The 24,578-nt window shown below is 45.0% G+C and overlaps 1 protein-coding gene across 4 annotated transcripts in view; it reads right to left on the reverse strand.

Annotated features, from left to right (window-relative positions):
- Positions 1-10,209: 10,209 nt before the first annotated feature.
- Positions 10,210-24,578, reverse strand: part of ACER2 (alkaline ceramidase 2) — a 31,768-nt gene continuing 17,399 nt past the window's right edge. For 2 of the 4 annotated variants that reach the window (XM_036855801.1, XM_036855798.1), the window contains 2 exons: positions 17,435-17,572; positions 10,210-12,971 (listed from right to left, as the gene is read on the reverse strand). In XM_036855801.1, coding sequence (XP_036711696.1) covers positions 12,785-12,971; positions 17,435-17,572 — 325 coding nt within the window. In that variant the 3' untranslated portion in view covers positions 10,210-12,784. The remainder of the gene's footprint in view (positions 12,972-17,434; positions 17,573-24,578) is intronic. The other 2 variants (XM_036855799.1, XM_036855802.1) reach the window with 2 other exon arrangements.

The following is a 24,578-nucleotide window of genomic DNA, read 5'->3' on the forward strand; positions in this document are numbered from 1 at the left end:
CACACACACACACACACTCCCCCTCTCCCTCTCTCTCTCCCTCTCTCTCTCTCTCCCCTTCATACTCCCAACAGACCCATCCAGGTGCTGTTAACAAAAATGCCATCCTCTGGCTGAGCACTGACCCGACCCCCTCAACCCTTCATGTCTTAATTTGGACGTTGCTTTCCAATCAAAGAGGACTTCCCGGCCCCGGCAAGGTGTTCCCACCACACCCTGAATTTCTCTAGCTGTATGAATTGACTTATCCATTGATTAATAGATGTTTGAATTCAACCTCCCAAACACTGGTTGCCTGGTCAGCCCTGGGCTTGCTTCGGGCAGTACAAAGATGAGGAGGCCACGCGGTGGGTGGAGGTGAGAGGTGGCTTGCTTCCACCTGCCAGGCACCCTAAATGTCTGGGACAGAAGGGGGGGTTCTACCGAGCGAAACCACAGCCAAGCTCCCTAAGACCCCTTCTTTCCTCTCCTACCAGCACTCACTCTTTCTCAAAGTATTTTTCCACAGCTGCTGGTAGGGTGGGGCACATACTCCCCAGCTCAGATGGGGAGTGAGAAAGGTATTACGGGAACCCCAGCAGGGACCATGGAAGAGAAAGAGGAAGGCCGTGGTAGGTGTGTGTCTGTGCACATGTGTGCACACTGAGGACTCCAGCTGCTCTGAGCAACTCTTCTGGTGCCTTTGGCTGAACACGTGGGGAGGGGAGCCCACATTCCGGGCAGACGCAGGAAGCAGCCTGTGGGACAGTGTAGTAGGCTGACTACTGTCCCTCCAGAATTGACATACACCAGGGACCCCAGCACGTGACCTTATTTGGAAATAGGGTCTTTGCAGCTGTAATTAGTTAAGACAAGACTGGACTGGACGACAGTGGGCCCTAAATCCAGTGACTGGTGTCTTTATAAGGGAAAGGAAAGGGAGATTCTGACACAAAGAGAGAGGGAGAAGCCACATGACAGCAGAGGGAGAGATAGACTGATGGGTCTACAGGCCGGGGAACCAGGATTGCTGGCAGCCACTAGAAACTAGGAGAGAAGCAGGGAACAGATTCTCCCTCGGAGGCTCCAGAAGGAGCCAATCCTGCTGACATCTTGATTTCAGACTCTGGTCTCCTGAACTGTGAGACAATACATTTCTTCTTTTTATTTATTATTTATTTATTTATTTATTTATTTTATGTTTGGTTGCATTGGGTCTTCGTTGTTGCACATGGGCTTTCTCTAGTTGCAGCGAGCGGGGGGCTACTCTTCGTTGCTGTGTGTGGGCTTCTCATTGCAGTGGCTTCTCTTGTTGTGGAGCACGGGCTTCAGGTGCGTGGGCTTCAGTAGTTGTGGCATGCAGGCTTCAGTAGTTGTGGCATGCAGGCTCAGGAGTTGTGGCTTCCGGGCTCTAGGGCACAGGCTCAGTAGTTGTGGCACACGGGCTTAGCTGCTCCGCGGCATGTGGGATCTTCCCAGACCAGGGCTCGAACCCGTGTCCCCTGCACTGGCAGGAGGATTCTTAACCGCTGCGCCACCAGGGAAGCCCTACAATGCATTTCTGTTTTAAGCCACCTAGTTTATGGTAATCTGCTACCACGGCCACAGGAAACTCCAGCCCAATCTGAAAGGGCTGAGCAAACCCGAGAACACACACAGTGACCCTGGGAGCAGAAGCTGTGATGCCTCCATCGTTTACCAACTTCACGTCCTCAGGCAAGTGACTCGGCCTCTGAGCCCCAGTCTTTCCGGGTCACATACCAGTTTCCAGTGCCTTGGGATCAGTCACCCGGACTCGTATCAGGACCCGGTGCACACAGAAGGTGCTCAGAACATATTCGTCCTGTCCCTCCCACCCTTAGCTCTCCCCACTCAGCACAGTGGACACAGTCCCACCTTCTCTGCTGCAGAATGAGGAAGGGAAGGAGCCAGGTCTGGGGGTGAGGGAGAGTTGAGCCACTTACCAGCTCTGTGCTGTCGGACTAGATATGCACATCCCCTGGGCCTCAGGACGTCACTAGGAAAACGAAGATAAGAAAAACCTCCTGCATACAGTCTGCTATGGTCTGAAAATTTGCGTCCCCCCAAATCCATAATCTGAAGCCCTAACCCCACCCCACCCCACCCCATCCCCTGCAATGTGTTGGTATTTGGAGGTGGAACCTTTGGGAAGTGATCAGCTTAAGATGAGGTCACAAGGGTGGGGCACCCGTGATGGGATCAGTGTCCTTATAAGATGAAGAAGAGAGGCTGGAGCTCTCTCCCTGACCACGTTAGGAGGTGGCCTCCTGAAAGCCAGGAAGCTGGTCCTCACCAGGAGCCAAATCTGCTGGTACCTTGGTCTTGGATTTTCCAGTCTCCAAGAGTGTGAGAAATAAATGTCTGTTGTTTAGGCCAGTGCCTCTGTGGTATTTCGTATGGTGATGTAAGCTAAGACATGGTTAACCATCCATTCACTCAACAAATATTTACTGAGTTCCTATTGTGCAATGGGTGCTATTCTCATGCTCAGGAGACGGCTGTGAACAAAACAGGGTCCCTGCCCTCATGGAGCTACCACTGGTGGGGAGGGTCACTATCATGTCCATTGCCAATGTATCCAAAGTTGTCATGGGATTAAATTAACTAGTATATACAAAGTGTTTGACACAGAGCGAGCATTCACTAAATGTTAGCTACTATCTCATAATTCCCTCTTCTTAAATTAAAAAAAAATTTTTTTTGGCCACACCGTGCAGCCTGCAGGATCTTACTTCTCCGACCAGGGAACGAACCCGCGCCCCGCTGCAGTAGAAGGGTGGAGTCTTAACCACTGGACCGCCAGGGATGTCCTTCCTAATTCCCTCTTCTGACATCTCTGCTTTCGTTCATGGCACCATTCTTCACTACACAAACCTGATACTTGGGGATTGTGGTAGACAAGCTCATGGCCCCCCAAAGATGTTGACATCCTAATCCCCAGAACTAGTGAATGTGTTAGGTTACATGGCAAAAGGGAATTAAGGTTGCTCATGGAATTAAGATTTCTAATCAGCTAATCCTGAGGTGGGAGATAATGCTGGATGATCTGGGTGGACCCAATGTAATCACAAGGGTCCTTTATAAGTGGGGGATGGAGACAGTAAAGAACCAGAAAGATGGCAGCACGAGAAGGACTTAGCCCAAGATTGCTGGTGTTGAAGATGGAAGACGGCCATGAAGCAAAGAGTGCAGGCAGTCTCTAGAAGCTGCAAATGGGAAGGAAACAAATTCCCTAGAACTTCCAGAATGAATGCAGCACTGATGACACCTCGATTTAGCCTAGTGAAACCCATTTTGTACTCCTGAACTCCAGAAATGTAAGATAATAAATGTGTATTGTTTTTAAGCCCCTGAGTTTGTAGCAACATGTTATAGCAGCTGTAGGGTATAGGGACCATTTTGGCCATCCTCTCCCTTGCAGCCACTTCCACTGATTAGAAAAGTTGTTGGTTCTACCTTCGTCAGGTAGTCTGCAATTACTCCTCTCCACTCACAACCATTACCCCACTTTAAACCCTCGTTCCCTGAATTAAATTCCACAAGTTTTTACTTTGTGTCAGATTTTGAAGGAAATAGTTATCTTTAAAAACAGTCTCTGCCCCTAGAAGTTATTACAACACAGTATGAAAAACACTACAATAAAAATGGAGGGAGGTAGAAGGAGGCAAAGGTAATAGGTAAAGTTTCCCAAAAGGTGAGGGGGGTGTGATGTGGCGCATTCTAGGCAGAGAGAATAGTCTGTGCAAAGGTCCTGTATTCACCAGCCTCCAAGATGGTCCCTGACCACCCCTGATTCATGCTCTTCGCCTCTTTGTGTTGTCCCTTCCCACACTGAATAGGACTGACTTACGTAACAAGTAGAATATTATAGAGGTGACTGAGTGTGACTTCGGGGGCTAGGCCATAAAATACACTGCAGCTGCCCATCTGTTCTCTTGGGTCACTCCATCTGGGAGAAACCAGCTGCCCTATTGTGAGGAAGGAGCCCTATGGAGAGGTCTACACGGCAAGAGCTGAGACCTCCGACCGACAGCCCTGTGGGTGAGCTATCTGAGAAGTGAATCCTACAGCTCCAGTCAGGCCCCCAGATGACTGTAGCCCCAGCTGACACCTTCACTACAAACTCATGAAGGACCCTGAGCCAGAATCACCCAGCTAAGCTGCTCCCAAATTTATGACCCACAGAAACTGTAAGATAGTAAGTCTTTGTTGTTGTAAGCCACTAAGTTTTAGGGTGATTTGTGACACAGCAATGATAACTAATACAGGCCATGAAAGACCATGCAGAACTACACAAAGTTCTGAAAGACTCAAGTCAAGGGGACAAGGGGAGAGAAACGCAAAACAAGACAGGAAAAGAAGGCCAGGACCAGACTGTGAAGGAGATTCTGAATCACACTAAGCCTCTCAGATAAGATTTGCTTTGTTCTAAGAGCGATGGGGAAGAATAGGTGGGTTTTGAGCTGGGAAGTGACCTGGTCAGATTGCACTTGAGACAGAGGACTCCAAGCGTGGAGGATGGATTGGCAAGAGATGGTGGCGCCCTGTCTAGGATGGAGATAAATGGATGGATTTGAGACAGTGGGGAAGTGGGATGAAGATGATTTACTTACTCTTAGATTACATATTGAGGGAAGTGGGGACTACTTCTGGCAACTGAATGGAGGGGCCTGATTTACTGAAAAGGTACACAAGGTGCAAGTTTAAGAGTAGTGTAAGGTAAGGCAAATGTGAGGTGTCTATTTGGCGTCCAAGTAGAGATGGCCGGGAAGGAACTGGATTTGCAGATCTGCCACTGAAGAGTGAGAGATGGCTTGGACTACGGAGCCAGATGATGGAGGAGTTCACATGTATGCACACCCCTCACTCCCAGGAAGGTGTGAGGATGGGGTGTGATTCCTGACTATGGCCACAAGATGGCACTGTCACCCAGGACTGCTTGATGGTGGGTTATCTTCTTAGTTGCCATTTATTGAGCACCTACTATATGCCAACTGCTACTCTACATTTTGTCTAATCATTTGTTTTAATAACACACTTTTGAATCCGATAATCCCAAATTTGTGCCTACCTATATAAAAACCTTTTACCTTCTTTGTCATTTTGAAAATAAGATTAAATCCTTTGTGGAAAGAGAAATAAACTTAAGAGTTGAAAGTCTTGGGTTCAAAACCTGACTCTGCCACTTAACGGCTGTGGTCAAAATACATTGCTAAGCCTCAGATTTATTGTCTTCAAAACAGGAATAATAATAGCCTCACAAAATAATCGTGAGGAGTAAGTCAGACAATTTATGTGAAAGATAATTTATGTGATAGGCTCTCAAATAAGACTGGCTTTAAGAAGATAATAATACTCCTAGGTAGTATTACTCCCTAAGTATACTTTAATCAGGCTGAGATTATATATTATTGAACGTGGCTCATGGGCCATCAGTTAAAGCTTAGAATTCTCAAACCCCAACTCCTCCCAGGTTGAACCCCATTGCTCTCTCCTGCCTGCCTCTTAGCACTGTTGATTCCTCTCTTATGCAGGGATTTCAGCAGAGTTAGTGGTCCCCTTCTCCTCGCCCCTTTCCACACACACCCAGCTCAAGGCTATGTGCTCATCACATAGCCCTCTGTATTAGCACAGCAGGTATTTGCAAAGTGTTGGTTCAAACTGGATTCCGTCTTAAAATTTGGGGGATTGTAATGACATTTGACTCATGTAAATGAAACTATTAATGCCAAAAGCTAAATTTAACTCCAGGGGATTAAAAAACTTCCTCCAGGGACTTACTTCCGTGTCGGTCCAGTGGTTAAGACTCCACACTTCCACTGCAGGGGGTATGGGTTTAATCCCTGGTCAGGGAACTAAGATCCTGCATGCCACATGGTGTGGCCAAAAAAAAATAAAAAATAAAAATAAGAATAAAAAGTTAATAAATATAAAACTTCCTCCAGATCACATCTACTCTAAGTTGGTTTTATGGACAGGAAAATATTTGGTTTAAGGTATGTGGCAGATTTTTTCGAGTAAGATCAAACACCTAGTGGTTAAAGAATGAATAGCTGCGGGAATAGAGGAAAGGAAAATGAAGGCAGAGATACATTTGAAAGAATCCAGGGAAACATACTTGGGCCCAAAAAGAGTCTTCATAGGGACTTCCCTGGTGGCGCAGTGGTTAAGAATCTGCTTGCCAATGCAGGGAACACGGGTTCGATCCCTGGTCCAGGTAGATCCCACATGACGCGGAGCAACTAAGCCCCTGCGCCACATCTGCTGAGCCTGTACTCTAGGGCCCGCGTGCTGCAACTACTGAAGCCCGCGTGCTGCAACTACTGAAGCCCGCGTGCCTAGAGCCCCTGCTCTGCAACGAGAGGAGCCACCACAATGAGAAACCTATGCACTGCAACAAAGAGTAGCCCCCGCTCACTGCAACTAGAGAAAGCCCACGTGCAGCAATGAAGACCCAACGCAGCCAAAAAATAAATACAATACAATAATTTAAAAAATAAAAAGAGTCTGCATAACTTGTGGGAGTTTTAAGACAATTAATAGTGAGTCCTGGGATGATCATCAATTGGGAATTGTGCCCTGGTAGCAATAACCTGAAAGGCCACTAGATGGCAGTATTATTCCAGGAGTCTCTCCAGGTCCCTCCCAACCTGGTGGCTAAGGTTTTCTTTGTTCACAGGCATCCATCACTAGCCAGTGTCACCAATAATGCCATTATGCATTTTCTGTCACCCCATGCCCCTAGCCTCACAGTTAGCCACTTTCTCACCACCGGCCTTAATACAAAAATAAACTCTACTGACTTTATTGCCATTTGTTACAATAACGTCTGGTCTCTCTGCTCGTCAAAGCAGCTGAATCAAATGTTTTGTTTTAAGGAGAAACATAAAACAAGCCAAAAAAAACCCAGGTGAGGTTGATCTTTCCCTTTCGTGAGTTAATACTCAGAGGGTCACCAGGCCTGGAGTTGATCAGAGACAGAAGTGCCCACGTGAGATATAGAGAACTCTTCAAACTGGGGAAGGGGGCTACCAGCCCCTATAAGGTGGGGCAAGAGGCGGAGGCTGAACCCCACCCGAGAGAGCAGAGGAGGAAAACCCAAATACCATATTTAAAACATTTTTTTTTTTATTTATGGAAAAATTCAACAGTGCAAAAGGAGACAGAATAGTATGACAGGCCCAGATAGCATCTTAAGGAGTTGGCTGAAACTATAAACCAGGAAAGAGGCTTGAGGAAGAGGTGAATTCCAAATTTGTTCAACTCCTAAGGTGTAAGTTTCCAGCCCCCTTCCGGCCCCTCATAATGGAAAGTCCTCACACGAGAAGGGCCCTGGGGTTGGTCTCGGAGGGCAGTCGGGAAAGTGGAGCTGTGGAGATGCCAATTTCATCACCAGAAAGGATGTGAGTCCTGGCTTTGTGTCCTGTCACACAGTTCTTCATCTGGGTGGCTTCTAGGGACATCTGAATACCCAGATAATTCTATGTATGGGCATTTTCCAAGACCCACTGCTTACAGCAGATTATCAAAGGCCTCTGTGTCTACCCCTCATCCCCTCATCCCCTCACCCTGGCCAGAAAAGAAGTCTAAACACACCACCGCAGTGATACTAATACTGCTGACCCAGTCTTTCTCCTCTGATAGTCCTATTATTCTTATAAATATGATTGCCTATGAATCCCTTAATTTTAAAAACACAGTCACAGGAGGGACTTCCCTGGTGGTCCAGGGGTTAAGACCCCATGCTCCCAATGCAGGGGGGCCCAGTTTCAATCCCTGGTCAGGGAACTAGATCCCTCACGCATGCCGCAACTTAGAAGTCTGCATGCCGCAATGAAGATCCCTCATGCCACAACTAAGACCTGGCACAGCCTAAATAAATAAATAAATATTTTTTTTTGAAAAATGGTCACAGGAAATTAAGAAAAACAGGTAGATACAGAATTTTCCTGCTAAACTCATTTACTATATTATATTGTTCTATGATCTTCCTTCCAGTGACTGGATGAACTACAGCTTAGGTGAGTTGTTTTCTATATTTGAGATTTTATATCCACAAGACATAATTAGAGAACTTTCAATAAAAATAAACTGCCTCTAGCTACTTCTATACTGGAAATATGTAGGTGTATTAATTTCACAGCTCTGAGGAGAAACCAACAATTAAACTACACTAATTTTAAGTATGTTTAATAACAATGATACCCAAATTCATTAAATAAATGAATTTGAACAAATGCACTTTACAATCCATTAAATGTATTCCTCACTGCAGCCGTTGCAGAAATCATTTTGGAAATAAACACAAACATATACGTATTCACAGAAAACACCACTTATAGCTTTAATATCAAACATAGCTCTCACAGTCAGTTCACAAAAAGAGCATAAAGTGCAAAAGCTCCATTTCAAAAGGCCTTGAATTACTCCCAAAGTAATGGAGATTAAATGCTACCACAGCCAGTGGGCCTACCACCCATAGACAGCACACCCTACATGAAGTACAGAACAAGGTATATACCTGAAAATACTCTATTTGCTCTGATTACATACTGTGGTTACAAAATCGTCTTAAATCTGGTTTAACACATAGGGAAAGATACAATTCAAACAATTAGTCCCTTAGAGTAGGGGTCATTAAAAAAAAAAAAAAAGAAAAAACCATCTGTAGGAGAACGATGTCTATAAAATCCATTGAGAATCCCAACCTGGCCTGAGACCCCTCTTTGACCAGCTGAATCAGCAGCACCCAGACAAAGAGCTGGCTGTTAAAGGTTCCAAGTTCATTTGGGAAAAAGGAGCCATGAGAGGGGCTCTGGCCAGGCAAGCTTCAGCCCTCACCAGAGATGGTTCCATGTCAGCCCCGAGGGATAAAGAGCCAGGGAAGGATCACGTCCCAGTTTTGGAGCCTTCGGTATGGCACCAGCTCATGTAAGCATAATGAACTAGTAAGAAGTTTTTACACACCTGAGAAATCCAATAAATAGAATACGTGATGGTATTTTTACAAAGCCTGTGCTTGATGACCATCAAGGTTAGTCCCCTAACCGAACAACTTTGATCCACAATTCATGTTTTATAGGCACTCTTCAGAAGGACAGGCACAGAGTTCCCCCAAAAGGTAGCCTATTACCAAAGAGATGTAGATATCTCATCCCCAAACACCGCAATATATTCACTGAAGTGCTTGTTTTACATTATAATAATAAAGGGGAGAAAATATTTTCTAAAAATCATCAAACACTATAAAACAAGAATCATTAACTTAAATGATCACTTGGTAAATTAATGTTTTTTAATATTCTAAATCCAGTTCCTGCTGGGTATCTATCTTAGGTAAATTCTAACCAGAACAAATATCTAATAGCCATGCTGAGTAACTGCCGTGACCTAACTCCTAAATGTCAAATCTCCACTTCCCTGAATTATCAGGGGGGAAAAAAAGGATTCTTGATTGCACATCAATTAATGAAGTAAGCTATGCACTTTTTTAAAATCTGAAAACATCAAAACCTGTAGAACCATATATTTAACAGCTATTTTCTATGACTTGTCCATCTAAATGCAGAAGCATATCAAAAAGCAGAATTCAGTTCATTATTTCTTAGGGCCCATTCATGTGAGGCTCGATTAAAAAGGAAGGCTCAGTAGTAAGTCTTAGAATCCAGTGATGAACACTCAAGAGTATAGCTAACTCTCGTATATCCCCAAACCTGCTCTTCAGGAAAAATATACAACTAGCATTTATATTCCATTCAAGGTACAAGATCAACTGTTAGCTCTAAAAGACATCAATTGACAACTATATTAGGAAAAAAAAAGACGAGAAGGAAATATATCAAAATATATTAACAATAGTTGTCCTTGAGCTATAGAAATACACATTACTTTTTTTCTTCTCCATCAACTTTTCTTAATATCACCATTTTCTTTAAAATGCATGTAGTGCTATGAGCATTATGAATACAAATGTAAATATAAATATGCATGATGCCACAAACCTAACTTAAAGTAAGACTGGTATATTCCTACTCTTTTCTTCGTTGCGGTGCGCGGGCTTCTCATTGCGGTGGCTTCTCTTGTTGTGGAACACGGGCTCTAGGCGCGTGGGCTTCAGTAGTTGTGGCACACAGTCTCAGTAGTTGTGGCACACAGGCTCAGTAGTTGTGGCGCACGGGCTTAGTTGCTCCGCAGCATGTGGGATCTTCCTGGACCAGGGCTCGAACCCGAGTCCCCTGCATTGGCAGGCGGATTCTTAACCACTGTGCCACCAGGGAAGCCCTATTCCTACTCTCTTGATTTACCATCCCACAATGGCAAGCGTAGTGATTTCTGTTCAAAAGCAAAGTCTTGTCTTCCTCAAATATACCCCATTCCACACTTTCTTCTCAGCCCTCATCTCATTAAAACCAATCTCTAGGAGGGCATTCTGTTTTTCATAACAAAAGCATTCTCTCCTAAACTTAACTTAGTCATTTGTCTTGTAGGAGAAGCAGAGAAATAGTCCTGTGAGTTAGTGTACTTACTTCCTTACTTCCAGCAGAGTCACATTGTATCCCTATTTCCAAAGGTCACTCAGAACCTTCCAGAAGGGCAATGTCAAAGCCTTGGGGGCTGGAGATGGTGTTTCCCACGGAACACACCCTTCATTTCATAGGGAGAAATTGTCCCTCCTTAATTGTTGGGACAATGCTCCCATCACTGAGGAGCTTTCAAGACAAAAATTAAACCTCACACACACACAAAACATTTCCTACACTCTCTGCTTCTCCTTATTTACTTTTTCCCACTAAAAGAGCTGGGCTTAAAGTACAACAAACTCCCTAGTTGGAGCATTTTTATATTGCAGGATGGATGAGACGAGAATCTGTGCCTGGGTGGTCAATCTGGATGGTCTGACATTTCCCTTTAAAGAAAATTCTAGACTTGAAACCCAAAGGACTTAAGAGCAGTTTTTCCAATTCTGTTCCACAAGCCACCTAGGTCTCATATCGGTACATTAAAGATTCCACGAGTATTTAATTCAAATATCGTTTTTTAAACTACAATAAAGCAACATGTACACTCATTCAATACCAAATTTTTGTACCTTGGAAACCACCAATTTGTTAATTTCCATTTTCACTGCCTTTTACATTATTCACGAAGTGCTATAAGTTTAACCTCAAAATAAATTTAAGCTAATAAAATACAAATTATTTCACACATTAGGTCTCCATAAAGATTTCTTACTGCAAACAGGGCTCTGCTGCTAAAATAATTTGAAAACCACAGAAGTAGAATAAAGTCACTCATTTTTAAAGTCTAAATTCAGTTGCTTCTTGGACTTTTCACCTGCAATTCTGTGCAAATTTTAACCAGAGTAAGAGTTCCCGGACAAGCCAAAATCTGTTACTGCCCAACTCTTAAATACTTAGGACAGTGACGTGATTCCCATCCACACAAGAAGGACAGGTCTGTTCTGCCCTCTCCTGTGATGGAATGTTGCAAAGCAAGAGATGCCTGAGTTAAAATGAGTATCCCTGAGGTCATGAATTCCCACCTCGCACCTTGAAGACATATGCAGAGTCTCCCATTCAGCCCAGTGAAGAGGACAGGAGTTGCAGCCAGTGTCACTTTAGGTGAGAACTCAGAAGGCAAGAGATTTGCCCTGCTGCACCCAAAGCAGCCAGTGTGTAGTTAAGGCCAGCACTTAAGAAAAGCACGTGGTCAAACGCCAGCGCGGAGAAACCACAGGAAGCACCTCATACTGTGAGGATATGGAGTGTAATTCCCACAGTAAATATCAAAGAAAGAAGCGGCAAGATTCTTGAGGATAATTTCCAGAGTAGCACAGCATACAGGAGGCTTCCAATGAGCACAACTTCTAAAACTTCATGTTTGCTCCAAAGTTTGAACCAGGACCCCTACCACGATTGTCACAGGCCGTTGGCAATGTCACAGAGGTCAAGCAGTAAAGGGGTGGGTCTCTGTATGGAAAGCTCACACCACTCACACCGTAGCTAGTCTTCTCTTTGCGTGTTTGAGGGTACTGGGCTGGGGGGCGGGGACCATGTCAGCATTTAAAACTTGTGCTTATCTTCAAGAACGGCTTAACGTGGAGTGTCGGTTTTGGCATAGAGGGTTTTGCTTGTTAGCTTCACCCTGATCTAAAGCCAAGTTCCCATCTCTCAGAAGAGGTAGCAGGAAAAGGATGCACACATGTACGTAAACCCTGGGTTATGGAGAGCTGCAAGGGGGGAAACCAGCCTCCTTAGCCACAAGCCCTGTGTGCGTTCCATTTGTTTGCTTTCGTTTCAGGACAGTTTCCCCAAATGAAAACCTCTGGCCTCTTCCATCATACAGTCAGAGGGTCTTGTCTGGCGCAGGATTTGTCTGTCAAGGGAGGGTCCGCTCCGAGAGCACATGGGAACGGTGGGATCTGGAGCAAACTCTCTCCAGGAAGCGAGGCGTGTGCAGCGCTGGGTCCCCCACGGGACGGCTCTGCCATCACCATAAAGGACGCAGCCCAACGAGCACTGTAGCTGGAGGTGACACTGAGGAGACACACCTAGTGCCCCTCGGCCCTCTACTTCCCACCTTTGGGAAAGACACCCGCTGCTCCCCAGGCACCGTGGAGTCCTGGCGGTCCACAGACACACTAGTTAGAACCCAAGGGCACTGAATTTTTTAAAAGACAGACTCCACCCCCGACTCTGCGAACCCCCCTGGCTGTCTCTGCTGGCAGATGAAGTTTAAGGTGCGCGAGGGAAAATAAGCAGAGAGGCCAGCCACTGCCTAGCCATCACGTGATCTTGACCGGTGATTTCTTGCTGGCGCACAGAAGGGACACGTAGGGGACGCCGATGAAGGCCCATCTCTCGCTGGGCCAAAACTTGATGACGGGGCCTTGCTCGGGTATCTCGGAAGCAGCATCAAAGTAGGCGAAGCACACGCAGCCCAGGTAGGCGGCCAGGCAGATGAGGATGTGCCTGCAATGGAGACGTGGCGGCGTGAGAACCGAGAGGACCTGACGCAGGTCAGACTGTGCTCGGGTTTAGCCCGCCCCTCCCTCCCGCTAACCTGCCTCTCCTGGACGCAAAGACAGGCGGGGGCCTCCTTTAATTAGGAAGGGGTGAGGGTGCCCAACAATCCCTGGAATAGCAGAAGAATGGTAACTCCTGAGCCAACAAAGCCTCTCTTGGAATGTTCTAAAACATTCCAGCTTGATAACAGGAAAAACCTGCAAATGCCTTTGGGGCTCCACAGAGAAGACTGAGGCCCGAGGATTTAAAACAGAGGCGCTTATATGCAGAATCTTAAACAAACAAACAAAAAGAACTTATTCACAAAACAGAAACAGACTCACAGACTTAGAGAACGGAACTTTTGGTTCCCAGGGAGGAAGAGGGGGGGGAAAGGGTAGATTGGGAGTTGGGATTGACACGTAAATAAATTGATTAATGAATTAATGAATTAAACTAAAAAAAACAAAATAAATAAAACAGAGGCACTAAGGAAATAACCGATGAGCACGTGGAACTAGTCCCCCCCCACCTTCTAGCTTTAATAATCGGCTGTACATATCTGACGCCCTTCATTAGGAATAATTTTATACTGATTCATCTGCTTTTGCACTTTAGTAAGGGAACTCTTTTTTATTACTATTATTAAATTCACTGTGCCTGTAAAAAGTTTTCATATTGATCTTTATCATGCAAGGGACCATTTAAAGGCATGTAATCCTACTTTTGTACCTTATACTGAAACTTAACTCCAGATGAATTAAAGATTTAAAATACATTTAAAGACATATTTAAAGAAAATATTTTTTAGAAACTTTGGTGGGGGAGTCCTTTCTTAGAATGACACAAAGTTCAGAAACCCTAAAGGGAATGGCTGTGAGAGCCACATGTAATGCACGTCTCTACATTTAAAAACACATGGAATAAAGATGGCTGTAAGAGTACTACCAGTTTGCTTAGTTGAGAACAGTGTCATTTAAGGGATGTCACAGCCACACTGTAATGCATATAGAAGGGAGAGAAAAAAAAAAACCTGAAGGAAAAGGCTGACAGATGTGAGAACATGAAAATTTTAAACCAGCATGGCACAAAATATCATTAACATACTGAAAGATAAATGGGAAACTAAGGGAAAATATTTGCACCATATGACAAAGAATTAAAATCCCTATCTTACAAAGAACCCTAAAGACTAATCATCTCATAGGGTGTCTGGGATTTGCTTTACAATAATCCAGGTGTGGGTGGGTAGTGGGTGAAGGTGGCATGAATGAGATTGGCCTCATGTAGATACTACTGAAGCTAAGTGTTGCCTACCTGGGGGCTCCATGTATTACTCTCTGTACTTCTGAAAATGTTGCAAGTGTGCCCAATAAACGGCATGTAGGTAGTAAACAGTAATGACTGTCTCCTATGTGTCAGGCACTAGGTGCTGGATATAAACTTTTAAAAATGGAAACACTCCACAGGGATGATAAAGAAACTTAAAAGGCACATTTCAAAAGAGGAAAGATACAGTAAATTTACATTTGAAAAGATGCACAACAAAATACTAATTTTTTTAAAAGACATGAAAATAAAAATAAAATCTTTTCAGGTTAACAAAGATTTTTTTTTAAAGTTACTAACATCCAGTATATGTGAAAGTGTATCTTACAGATACACTTTTACTATCTTACAGATTTTAGTAAAAAGTGTTAGTTGATATAATACCTCTGGATTTGGCAACATATTATAATTTAACCTAAGGACACAATTCAGGCATATGAACAAATACAGATGTTCATTACCAATTATTTGTAAAAGTGGCAAGTTAGAAATAACCTAGGGGCTTCCCTGGTGGCGCAGTGGTTGAGAATCTGCCTGCCAATGCAGAGGATACAGGTTCGAGCCCTGGTCTGGGAAGATCCCACATGCCGCGGAGCAACTGGGCCCGTGAGCCACAACTACTGAGCCTGCGTGTCTGGAGCCTGTGCTCCGCAACAGGAGAGGCCACGATAATGAGAGGCCCGCGCACCGCGATGAAGAGTGGCCCCCACTTGCCACAACTAGAGAAAGCCCTCACACAGAAACGAAGACCCAACACAGCCATAAAAAAATAAATAAATAAATAAATAAATAAACCCAAAAGTTAAAAAAAAAAAAAACTTTAAAAAAAAAAAAGAAATAACCTAAATATCCATTAATAGAGAGGTTGGTTAAATGAATTATAAAGCATCCATATTGTGCGGTATTAACTGGACACAAAAACTGTTGAAGATAATATAAACGCACTGGTAAGGAAAGCTGTCTATGATCTGGTATTTAGTTTAAACAACAAAAGAAGGACCAATATGCATCATGTATAGAATGATGTTATTTTTGTTTTTAAAAGTAGAATTAGAGAACTATGTATATAAAGCACCTGGAAGGATACACTTCAGGCTGTTAACAATTGTTCTCTCTCTTTGGTGGACAGAATTATGAAAGTCTCTCTTTCTATACTTACCTATTGTTTACATTTGTTATAATAAATAAATACGTCACTTTACAACTGGGATGAAAAAATGGTTCAACTTTTTTTTTGTTTTTATTTTGAGGCCACACCACACAGCATGTGCGATCTTAGTTCCCCGACCAGGGATCAAACCTGCGCCCCCTGCAGTGGACGCACAGAGTCTTAACCACTGGACCACAGGGGAAGTCTCAGAAAATGGTTCAACTTTGCGGAAAAAAAAAAACCTCAGAAAGTACACCAAATTTAGAAACAAATTAAGTTGGAATCCAAGTTATTACAGTCTACTTTTTGAATTTTACTTAAATCACTGTGTGATAAGGGAACTTGGATCGATTAAAAACGTACTATAGGGCTTCCCTGGTGGCGCAGTGGTTGAGAATCTGCCTGCCAATGCAGGGGAACACGGGTTCGAGCCCTGGTCTGGGAAGATCCCACATGCCGCGGAGCAACTGGGCCCGTGAGCCACAACTACTGAGCCTGCGCGTCTGGAGCCTGTGCTCCGCAACAAGAGAGGCCGCGATGGTGAGAGGCCCGCGCACCGCGATGAAGAGTGGCCCCCACTTGCCGCAGCTAGGGAAGGCCCTCGCACAGAAACGAAGACCCAACACAGCCAAAAATAAATAAATAAATAAATAAGTAAATAAAGGAGTTCCTTTTTTTTTAAAATTTAAAAACAAAAAACAAAAAAAAAAACGTACTGTATCTTCAGTGAGCTCCTATTTACACAGGTGGATACATTTATCAAAATTTACCAGACTACACAGTTAAAATCTGTGCATTTGATCATCTGTAGATTATAACTCAAATGTACAAGGTGTGTATAAATTCACTAATGTGAGTCGAGGTTGAACCTAAGAAATATCAGGCAATGGATCCTAAGACTGGGAATCCCCAGTGGGAGCTGCTTCCACTTTGTCTTATCTTCTGCGAACAAATCTGGAAGTCCCCGAGTCTTAAACTGAGAGCAGCTTAGGTCTCATGGTAGATAATACACAAGTTCAAACATCCAGGGGAATTCAAGCGAATCCTTTCAAACTGAATAGTCTCAGGCGTCTCCTGATAGAGGTCAAGCTTCTTCTGAATCTGGATCTAACAAATTTTAACAACTCCTTACCACTAGAATTCCTCCCTGGGTGCTCTCAGCTTACAAGGAACATTCTAAAGCAGATTTCCCTTGTTCCTTGATATCTTTTGCAATCAGAAGTCCTGGAGGACGGAGAGGGAAAGATGACGCTGGGTTTGGAGCTAAGCCATTCCCAGGAAGAAAACCACTGGATTTCCTCCTCAGCTTTCTGAGTACAGGATTTTGCATGCTGTTTTGTAGCTTTCTTTTTCTTAACAGTGTATCCTGAGCCTTCTAAAGTGTAGATGCTCCAGTTCCCTATTACTGAGTTTCTAGACTGGTTTGATGTCACCAGGTGGGTGATCCTGAACAATTCACTTTACTTCTCTGGGCTTCTGTCTCCACCTGTCAAATGAATGGGTGAGACTGTCCCTAGGTGATCTGTGAGGCCCAGGCTGGTCACTCAGGCTCAAAAGGTGTGCTTGGTTCCTATTCAGGACTGTCCTATCCCCACATCACATCTGCCCCAAGCCTTCGCCACCTTCCCCCACCCTGGAGATCTAGCTAGAGCTCAGGTTACAGATTCAAGTTCCAAGCTCCTTTCTGCTTTAATAATGGAGCTAGAGGTGAGAGACTGCAGACATGAAGCACAGACAATTAGGTCTGTTTGTTCCGGCTAAGCCTGCTCCCTGGAGCTGTTTCTGCTTTTTCTACCGCTTCTGAAACGTCTGAGGGTCTACCTGAGGAGAGGAGGCACCCAGGCTCTGCTCTGTCCCCCATGTACACTTGTGCCCCCTGCAGGGAGAACAGAGTGACAGCGAGTGTAGACCCTGCCTGGTGACCACCCACCCCACCACGAGCGGGGCTCACCACACGCAGTGCAGGTAGGGAAAGTGGAAGGATGACAGCAGCTCACAGAAGGCCCGGTCACTGATCCAGCAGAAGAGGGCGAGGGTCCACCAGAGGCCCGAGAAGAGGCCCAGCTTAAAAACACGCACGTTGTCACACCTGCCCGGGGATGTAGAGAACAGCTCGTGTCAGTCCTGGCTCCTCTTACCTTGCTGGCCAGTTCTCTGCTTCCTCTTGCCTCCCTGGCCCCCCTCGGCGCCGGGGTTCCCACCCAACGCCCCGTCGCACATGCTCATGGATGGAAACACCGTATGTACCCTGATGGCTCATAAAGCCACACTCCTGACCCAGGCCTCTCCTTGACTCCAGACGTACAAACCACATGTCACATCTTGACATGTCCACCCCGATGTCCAGTGTTGATCTAAATTTTACACGTCCGCAGCGTACTCCTAAATCCTTCCTTCTGCCCAATGCCCGTTCTTCTCCCAGCCCTCTCGGGAAGAGGTCACTCTGTGCTTTCAGGACCTCAGGCCAAGAATTTTGGAGTCCTTGTTCTCTTTCTCACACACCCCACATCCAATCCATCAGCCCCTCAACATATATCCAAAATCTGACCTCTTTCCGTCACGTCCACCTGGGTCCAAGCCACCATCATCTTCTGCCTGAGTTATAGCAACTGCCTCCATCCGCCCCTGCTCCTACAGTCACCTCTCAACACCCTGCCCAAAAGCCCCCGACTGCTTCCCTTCTCCCAGAGGGAAAGCCAAAGTGCTCACGGAGGCCACGAGGCCCCCGTGTGCTGGCTTCTCCTCTGTGCTCCACCCCCTCCTCCATACTCTGCCCCTTACTGCCTCTGCTCATCAAACCCCCCAGGGATCTTTGCCATTCCTCCAAAATCCTGGGCACATTCCCCCAGGCCTTATCACTTGCCATGCCTGCCACCTGGAATGCCGTTCCCAGATACCCACGTGGCTCGCCACCTCCAAGTCTTTGCTCAGATGTCACTCAGGGAGTCCTCTGCTGAGCACTGTTCCTAACCATTGCACCACCTGTTTCTACCCCCCAAGTGACCCTCCCTATCACCTTCTTCCCTCCTCTAGTTCTCTCTGTAGCCATTACAGCCCCTCTGACATCCTCCGTGTTTTACTTATATATCTAAGACCTAACTCCCACCAGCAGGTAAGCCGCTCACTGCTGCATCTCCAGCCCCTAGGACAGCACCAGGCACATAGGAGACTCACACTATTCCTGAATGTACACTGGAACAAAAGCGTTTCTGAAACAGATCCCAGCAGCTCAAAGGACATTTCAGCTGCCGTTTTCTTTCCTTGTCACCAAATGGCTCGCAAAGTGGGTGACTTCTATTCCTAGGGAGAAATGCCCAGAGGCAGTTGGTGCCTGAGGGTCCTTCGAACCCTCCCTCAGGGTCTCTTTCCCTTAGAGGACTGCTCCCTGGTCAGTCAAGCTCGCTCACTCTCAGGAGTCAGCATCTAACGTAATATCTGCACCCAAGAAGGGGTCATATTTATTTGTTCATATTTATTGAATGAGTAGACGGTGTCAAAAGCCTGACTTGCTGGTACCTTTCCCAGCTGCCTGATAGAAACATGAGTAAAAGCATCAGTGAAAATGGGATGGACAGCGGGCTCAGAGACCCGCTCAAAAAACAAACTGAAAAACCCTGTCGGTAGGAGGGCTAAAGGCACCACTTGAAAAGATTTTTGAAAGAATTAATAGAGCCCCATGACATAAGTAGTGACTACTTTCCAGGTTAGTGACGCAAACAGAGATGAACAATTTCCATTTTCCCTCTTCTCTTCAGCACTCTCCTCTGAACGGCTCACCCTTGGACCCGCCGCCCCTCTCCCAGAGCCCTGTCCCCTCGCTCCGCCCATTTTTCTCCACCCCTGCAGGTCTCAGCTTCAAGGGCACTTTCTCAAACAGACTTTCTCTGACAGCCCAAGCACCATCGAACTCCCCCATCACATTCTCTCCTGGGGCCCTGCCATCTTCCCTCATAACATGCATCACAAGCTGAGATTGTGTATTTGTTTAAGTGTTTGTTAATACCTAGTATCCGCCTAGACTGTAAGACCAATGAGAGCAGGAACTAGGCCTAGTCTTCTACCAATGTATATCCAGCATCTAGCAACAGTGCCTGGTCCAGAATAGGCACGTAAAAATAAGGCTTGCTCCATGAACAGATAAAACTGTCCTTCACTTCTTTATTTTAACTGCCTCCTAGTGATCTGATCAGAACATTTTTTTAGATTTAAAAAAAAAACAAAAACAGTAACAATATTGATTGGGTACCAAATTCTCAGAATCCACACCAGGCACTGTACAAGGCAAAATAAGCAGGCCTGGGCTTCCCTGGTGGCACAGTGGTTAAGAATCTGCCTGCCAATGCAGGAGATATGGGTTCGAGCCCTGTTCCAGGAAGATCCCACATGCCGCGGAGCAACTAAGCCCGTGCGCCACAACTACTGAGCCTGCACTCGAGGGCCCATGAGCCACAACTACTGAAGCCCGCACGCCTAGAGCCCATGCTCTGTAGCAAGAGAAGCCACCGCAATGAGAAGCCTGCACACCACAATGAAGAGTAGCCCCCATTCGCGGCAACCAGAGAAAAGCCCGCATGCAGCAACGAGGACCCAACGCAGTCAAAAATAAAATAAATAAATTTATTTTAAAAATAAATAAACAGGGCTCTTGCCATGTTAAAAGGTAAAATGAAAACTAACAAAAACAAGCATCAACAAATACGTAGACAGTTAGCCTGGTATAAGGGGAGCTATGTAAGCTCAATTTAACTAAACCTAGGAAATCTGGCTTAAGGGCCACACCAGCACAGAGAGCTGCAGATGCAGTGTACGTGGCAAGAGAGGCTGAAAGGCAGGTGGTCACAGAAGAGGCGGGGTGGGGCTGACACTTGTGAAGCACGGAGGGAAAGCAAAGCCCTGCAGAGTCAGGGACTCAGGGCACCTGGTACTGACCCTTTCTCTGCTTCTAGAGACACAGTCCTGCTGTACACCACTAACAAGGGCTATGTGAACTTGACGCTTGTCCAAACCTGCGCTTCATCAGGTTTTATCCCACTTTTCAGGGCTTATATCACAATGTCAATGTGAGGTTAAACGGGAAAAGCAGGACACAAGTCATATATATATATACACATATATATCAGGACCCTATTTTAGAATAGAAAAACTGAGAGGATGGCTGTCGTTTCTTCTCTTCTTGACCCTTTGTTGTGTTCTCAAAGTTTTCCTTAACAATAAATTCACTCTTATAATCAGAAAAAATCTATTTCAAAATATTCTCAACACAGCTGAGTCATTTGGTGATGTGACAACACAAATGTCAGTCAATGTCAGGTCATGACCCCCAGTCATAAGAAAATTTTGTTTCCTCCTGGTCTGAGAGAAGGTTTAATAAGGACAATGAACGTATGAAAAGACTAGAAACAAGCTCTAGGAATGAGGTTCATGAGAAATGGAAAGCTAAAAAACAGCCCCTCCCCTATCTGTTCTGAGCAGAGGGAGGTGGGATGAGGAACATTTAGCTGAGACATGACAGATCATTGCTGATGACAAGCAGGGAACATTCTGGAAGGACACGACAAGAGTGACAGGGCATCTTCTTGCTGGGGATGTTATCAAAGCAGGCCAACAAGCATCTTCTCTTTCCCCTCTGGGACTTGAGCGGGAAGTGTGACACAGCAGTGTACGGGGTCCTCGTCCCTGCCCACGTGGAGTTACGTCAAGCAGAGGAGACAGACATTGAGCAAAACAACAGCACAAATACTTTTTAAATTATAACCAAGATGGGGGCCATAAAGGAGAAATTTGGGGTGCTGTGAGAGCATATAAATGGTTGAGCCAAAACCTGAAGGATGAGCAGAAGTGAACCAAGCAAGAGGGTCAGAAAGAAGGGACAGCATGAACCCAGACCTGGAGCCGGGAGGAGCCAGGCCCCCTTGGGGACACGGAAGGTCAGAATGGCTGCAGGACAGAATGTAAGGGGAGCTTCGTGGGGGAGAGATCCACAGGCAGGGGCCATGTGGAGGATTTTCAACTTTAACCTAATTGTGATGCCAACCAATAGAAAAATAATGGTGATCAGATGAGCTGATCGGGGAAGGAAGAGGAAGCCAGACTTCCAGCTTGAGCAAATGGGTAAACGGTGCTCTAATTTACTGAGGTTGGAAATATTAAGAGAGCCAGAACTGGAAAGGGAGATCAGGAATCTGGGTTTGGATGAGTTGGATTTGAGATGCCTGCGACATGTGGAGTTGGAGAGGTCAGGCAGGCAGCTAGATACACAGTGGTGGAGTAGAAGGAAGGACTGGGTTAGAGCCATTTGCATAGGTACAGGAATTAAAGCCATGGAGTAGACGAGAGGTTGTAGGGGGAAGTATAGTGGGAGAAAAGCAGAGAGGTGAGGGTGTACCTTATGGGGTCCCTACAAGGACAGGTGCATAGAAAAGAAGGAGCTTACATGAGGGGCTTGAGAGGACCTGCTGCAGAGTTGGTAGAAACTCAAGAGGGCGTGGTGTCATAGGAATCACGGGAAAGAATGTTCCAAGGATGAGGGGGTGAATTGTGCAGAGAGCTGAGATTCAGGAGGACAGAAAAATGACCATTGGATGTACAACCAAGAGGGTTTGGGAACTGAAGTGGGGACAGAAGCCAGATTGGAGTGGCTTGAAGACTAAATGAGAGGTGATGGATGGAGACAACTTTTATTTATTTATTTGTGTGTGTGTGGCCACGCCACACAGCTTACAGGATCTTAGTTCCTCGACCAGGGATTGAACCTGGGCCACAGCCGTGAAAGCTCCGCGTCCTAACCACTGGACCAGCCAGGGAATTCCCTGGAGACAACTTTTAAATAAGTGTGGCTGCGACAGACAAGAGAGAGAAAGGGTGATGGCTGGAGACAGATGTGACTGAGTCCAGGTTTGGGTGTTAGAGAAGATGGGGGAGACTCAAACACGGCTGCAGGCTAACGGGATGGATCCTTTGGAGAGGGAGGAATGACACAGTAGACAACTTACAGGGGTAAACTAAGCATAGGAGAAGAGGGAATAATCAAGGGGTAGAAAGGCTGACCTTAGATGGAAGGGGGGATACTTCCCATGATGCAGCAATTTGCTAATGTCGTGCTGAAGACCAATTAGCAGTAGTGATGACTAGCTTTTCAGGGGCCAAGATTTTAAGTATGGAACAGAAATTATTTCCTCTGTAGTTACTTTCAAAGATTGGAGTATTAAAGAAAGATATGTTTCCCTGCTTAAAGATCACAGTTGTGAAGCAGAATTTAAACCTTAAAATCATCTGCCCTAACCACTTGTCTTTCATTTGCTCTTGTTTAGGTAATATGAATTTAAAAGTTTCCCTTTCCTTAGTTATTTTTTAACAAAATTATAGGCTAAAACAGATGATTAGACTCAGGAGTTAAAATGACAACTAGATTGCAATGAATTCTCAAGAAACACAGCTAAGTGCAGAACATTCTATTGACTTCAGGCCTCATAGCAGGCAGAATCACTGGGCTGACTGTTACAAATCCATTCAGATGTCTTTATCGGCAATTTATTGGGTGGGCCAAAAAGTGCCTTCAGTTTTTAAGTAAAAATAAAAGACACATTTTTCATTTTCACCAAGAACTTTACTGAACGTATTCACCCTTTTGTTCCACTACCTTCTGCCAGTTTTCAGGCAACTTCATAATTCCACTTTCGCAAAATGTTTTATCTTTTTGAGCACCTGTTCCAGGTGCCTTTTACAGTCTTCCAGGGAATTGAAATTTTTTCCAGTAAGAGAATTTTGTAAAGACCAAAATAAATGGAAATCTAAATAGACATTTCTCCAAAGAAAACATACAGATGGCCAAAAAGCACATGAAAAGATGCTCAACATCACTAATTAACAAAAAAAATGCAAATCAGAACTACAATGAGGTATCACCTGACACCAGTCAGAATGGTCATGATCAAAAAGTCTACAAACAATAAATGCTGAAGAGGGTGTGGAGAAAAGGGAACCCTCTTGCACTCTTGGTGGGAATGTAAATTGATATAGCCACTATGGAGAACAGTATGGAGGTTCCTTAAAAAACTAAAAATAGAACTATCATGTGACGCAGCAATCCCAGTACTGGGCATATACCCAGAGAAAACCATAATTCAAAAAGAGTCATGTACCATAATGTTCATTGCAGCTCTATTTACAATAGCCAGGACATGGAAGCAACCTAAGTGCCCATCGATAGAGGAATGGATAAAGAAGATGTGGCACATATATACAATGGAATATTACTCAGCCAAAACTTTTTATCTTTTTGAGCAAAGAACTGATCCAGATGCCTTTTACAGTCTTCCAGGGAATTGAAATTTCTTCTGTTAGGAGAGTTTTGTGAAGACCAAAATAAATGGAAATCTGAAGGTGCAATGTCTGGTGAATACGACGGATGAATCAGAACTTCCCAGCCACGCTGTAACAGTTTTTGACTGGTCATCAAAGAAACATGCAGTCTTGCGTTATCCTGATGGAAGATTATGCGTTTTCTGTTGACTAATTCCAGATGCTTTTCGCCGAGTGCTGCTTTCAGTTGGTCTAACTGGGAGCAGTACCTGTTGGAATTAATCGTTTGGTTTTCCAGAAGGAGCTCATAATACGGGACTCCCTTCCAATCCCACCATATACACAACATCACCTTCTTTGCATGAAGGTGTGGTTGGTGGTGGTTCATTTTGCTTGCCCCACGATCTCTTCCGTTCCACATTATTGTACAGCATCCACTTATCATTGCCCGTCACAATTTGTTTTTAAAATAGAAGGTTTTCATTACGTTTAAGCAGAGAATCGCATGCAGAAATATGGTCAAGAAGGTTTTTCTCGCTTAACTTATGTGGAACCCAAACATCAAAGCCATGAACATAACCAAGCTGGTGCAAATGATTTTCAGCGCTTGATTAGGATATTTTGAGTATGTCGGCTATCTCCCGCATGGTATAACGCTGCTGTTCTCAATTAACGTCTCGATTTGATCGCTATCAACTTCACCTGGTGTACCCGACCGGGGAGCATCATCCAGCGAGAAATCTCCAGAACGAAACTTCACAAACCCTTTTGACATGTTTGATCAGTCACAGCAC

Source organism: Balaenoptera musculus, chromosome 6, assembly GCF_009873245.2.
Source record: "Balaenoptera musculus isolate JJ_BM4_2016_0621 chromosome 6, mBalMus1.pri.v3, whole genome shotgun sequence".
Taxonomy (NCBI): Eukaryota; Metazoa; Chordata; class Mammalia; order Artiodactyla; family Balaenopteridae; genus Balaenoptera; species Balaenoptera musculus.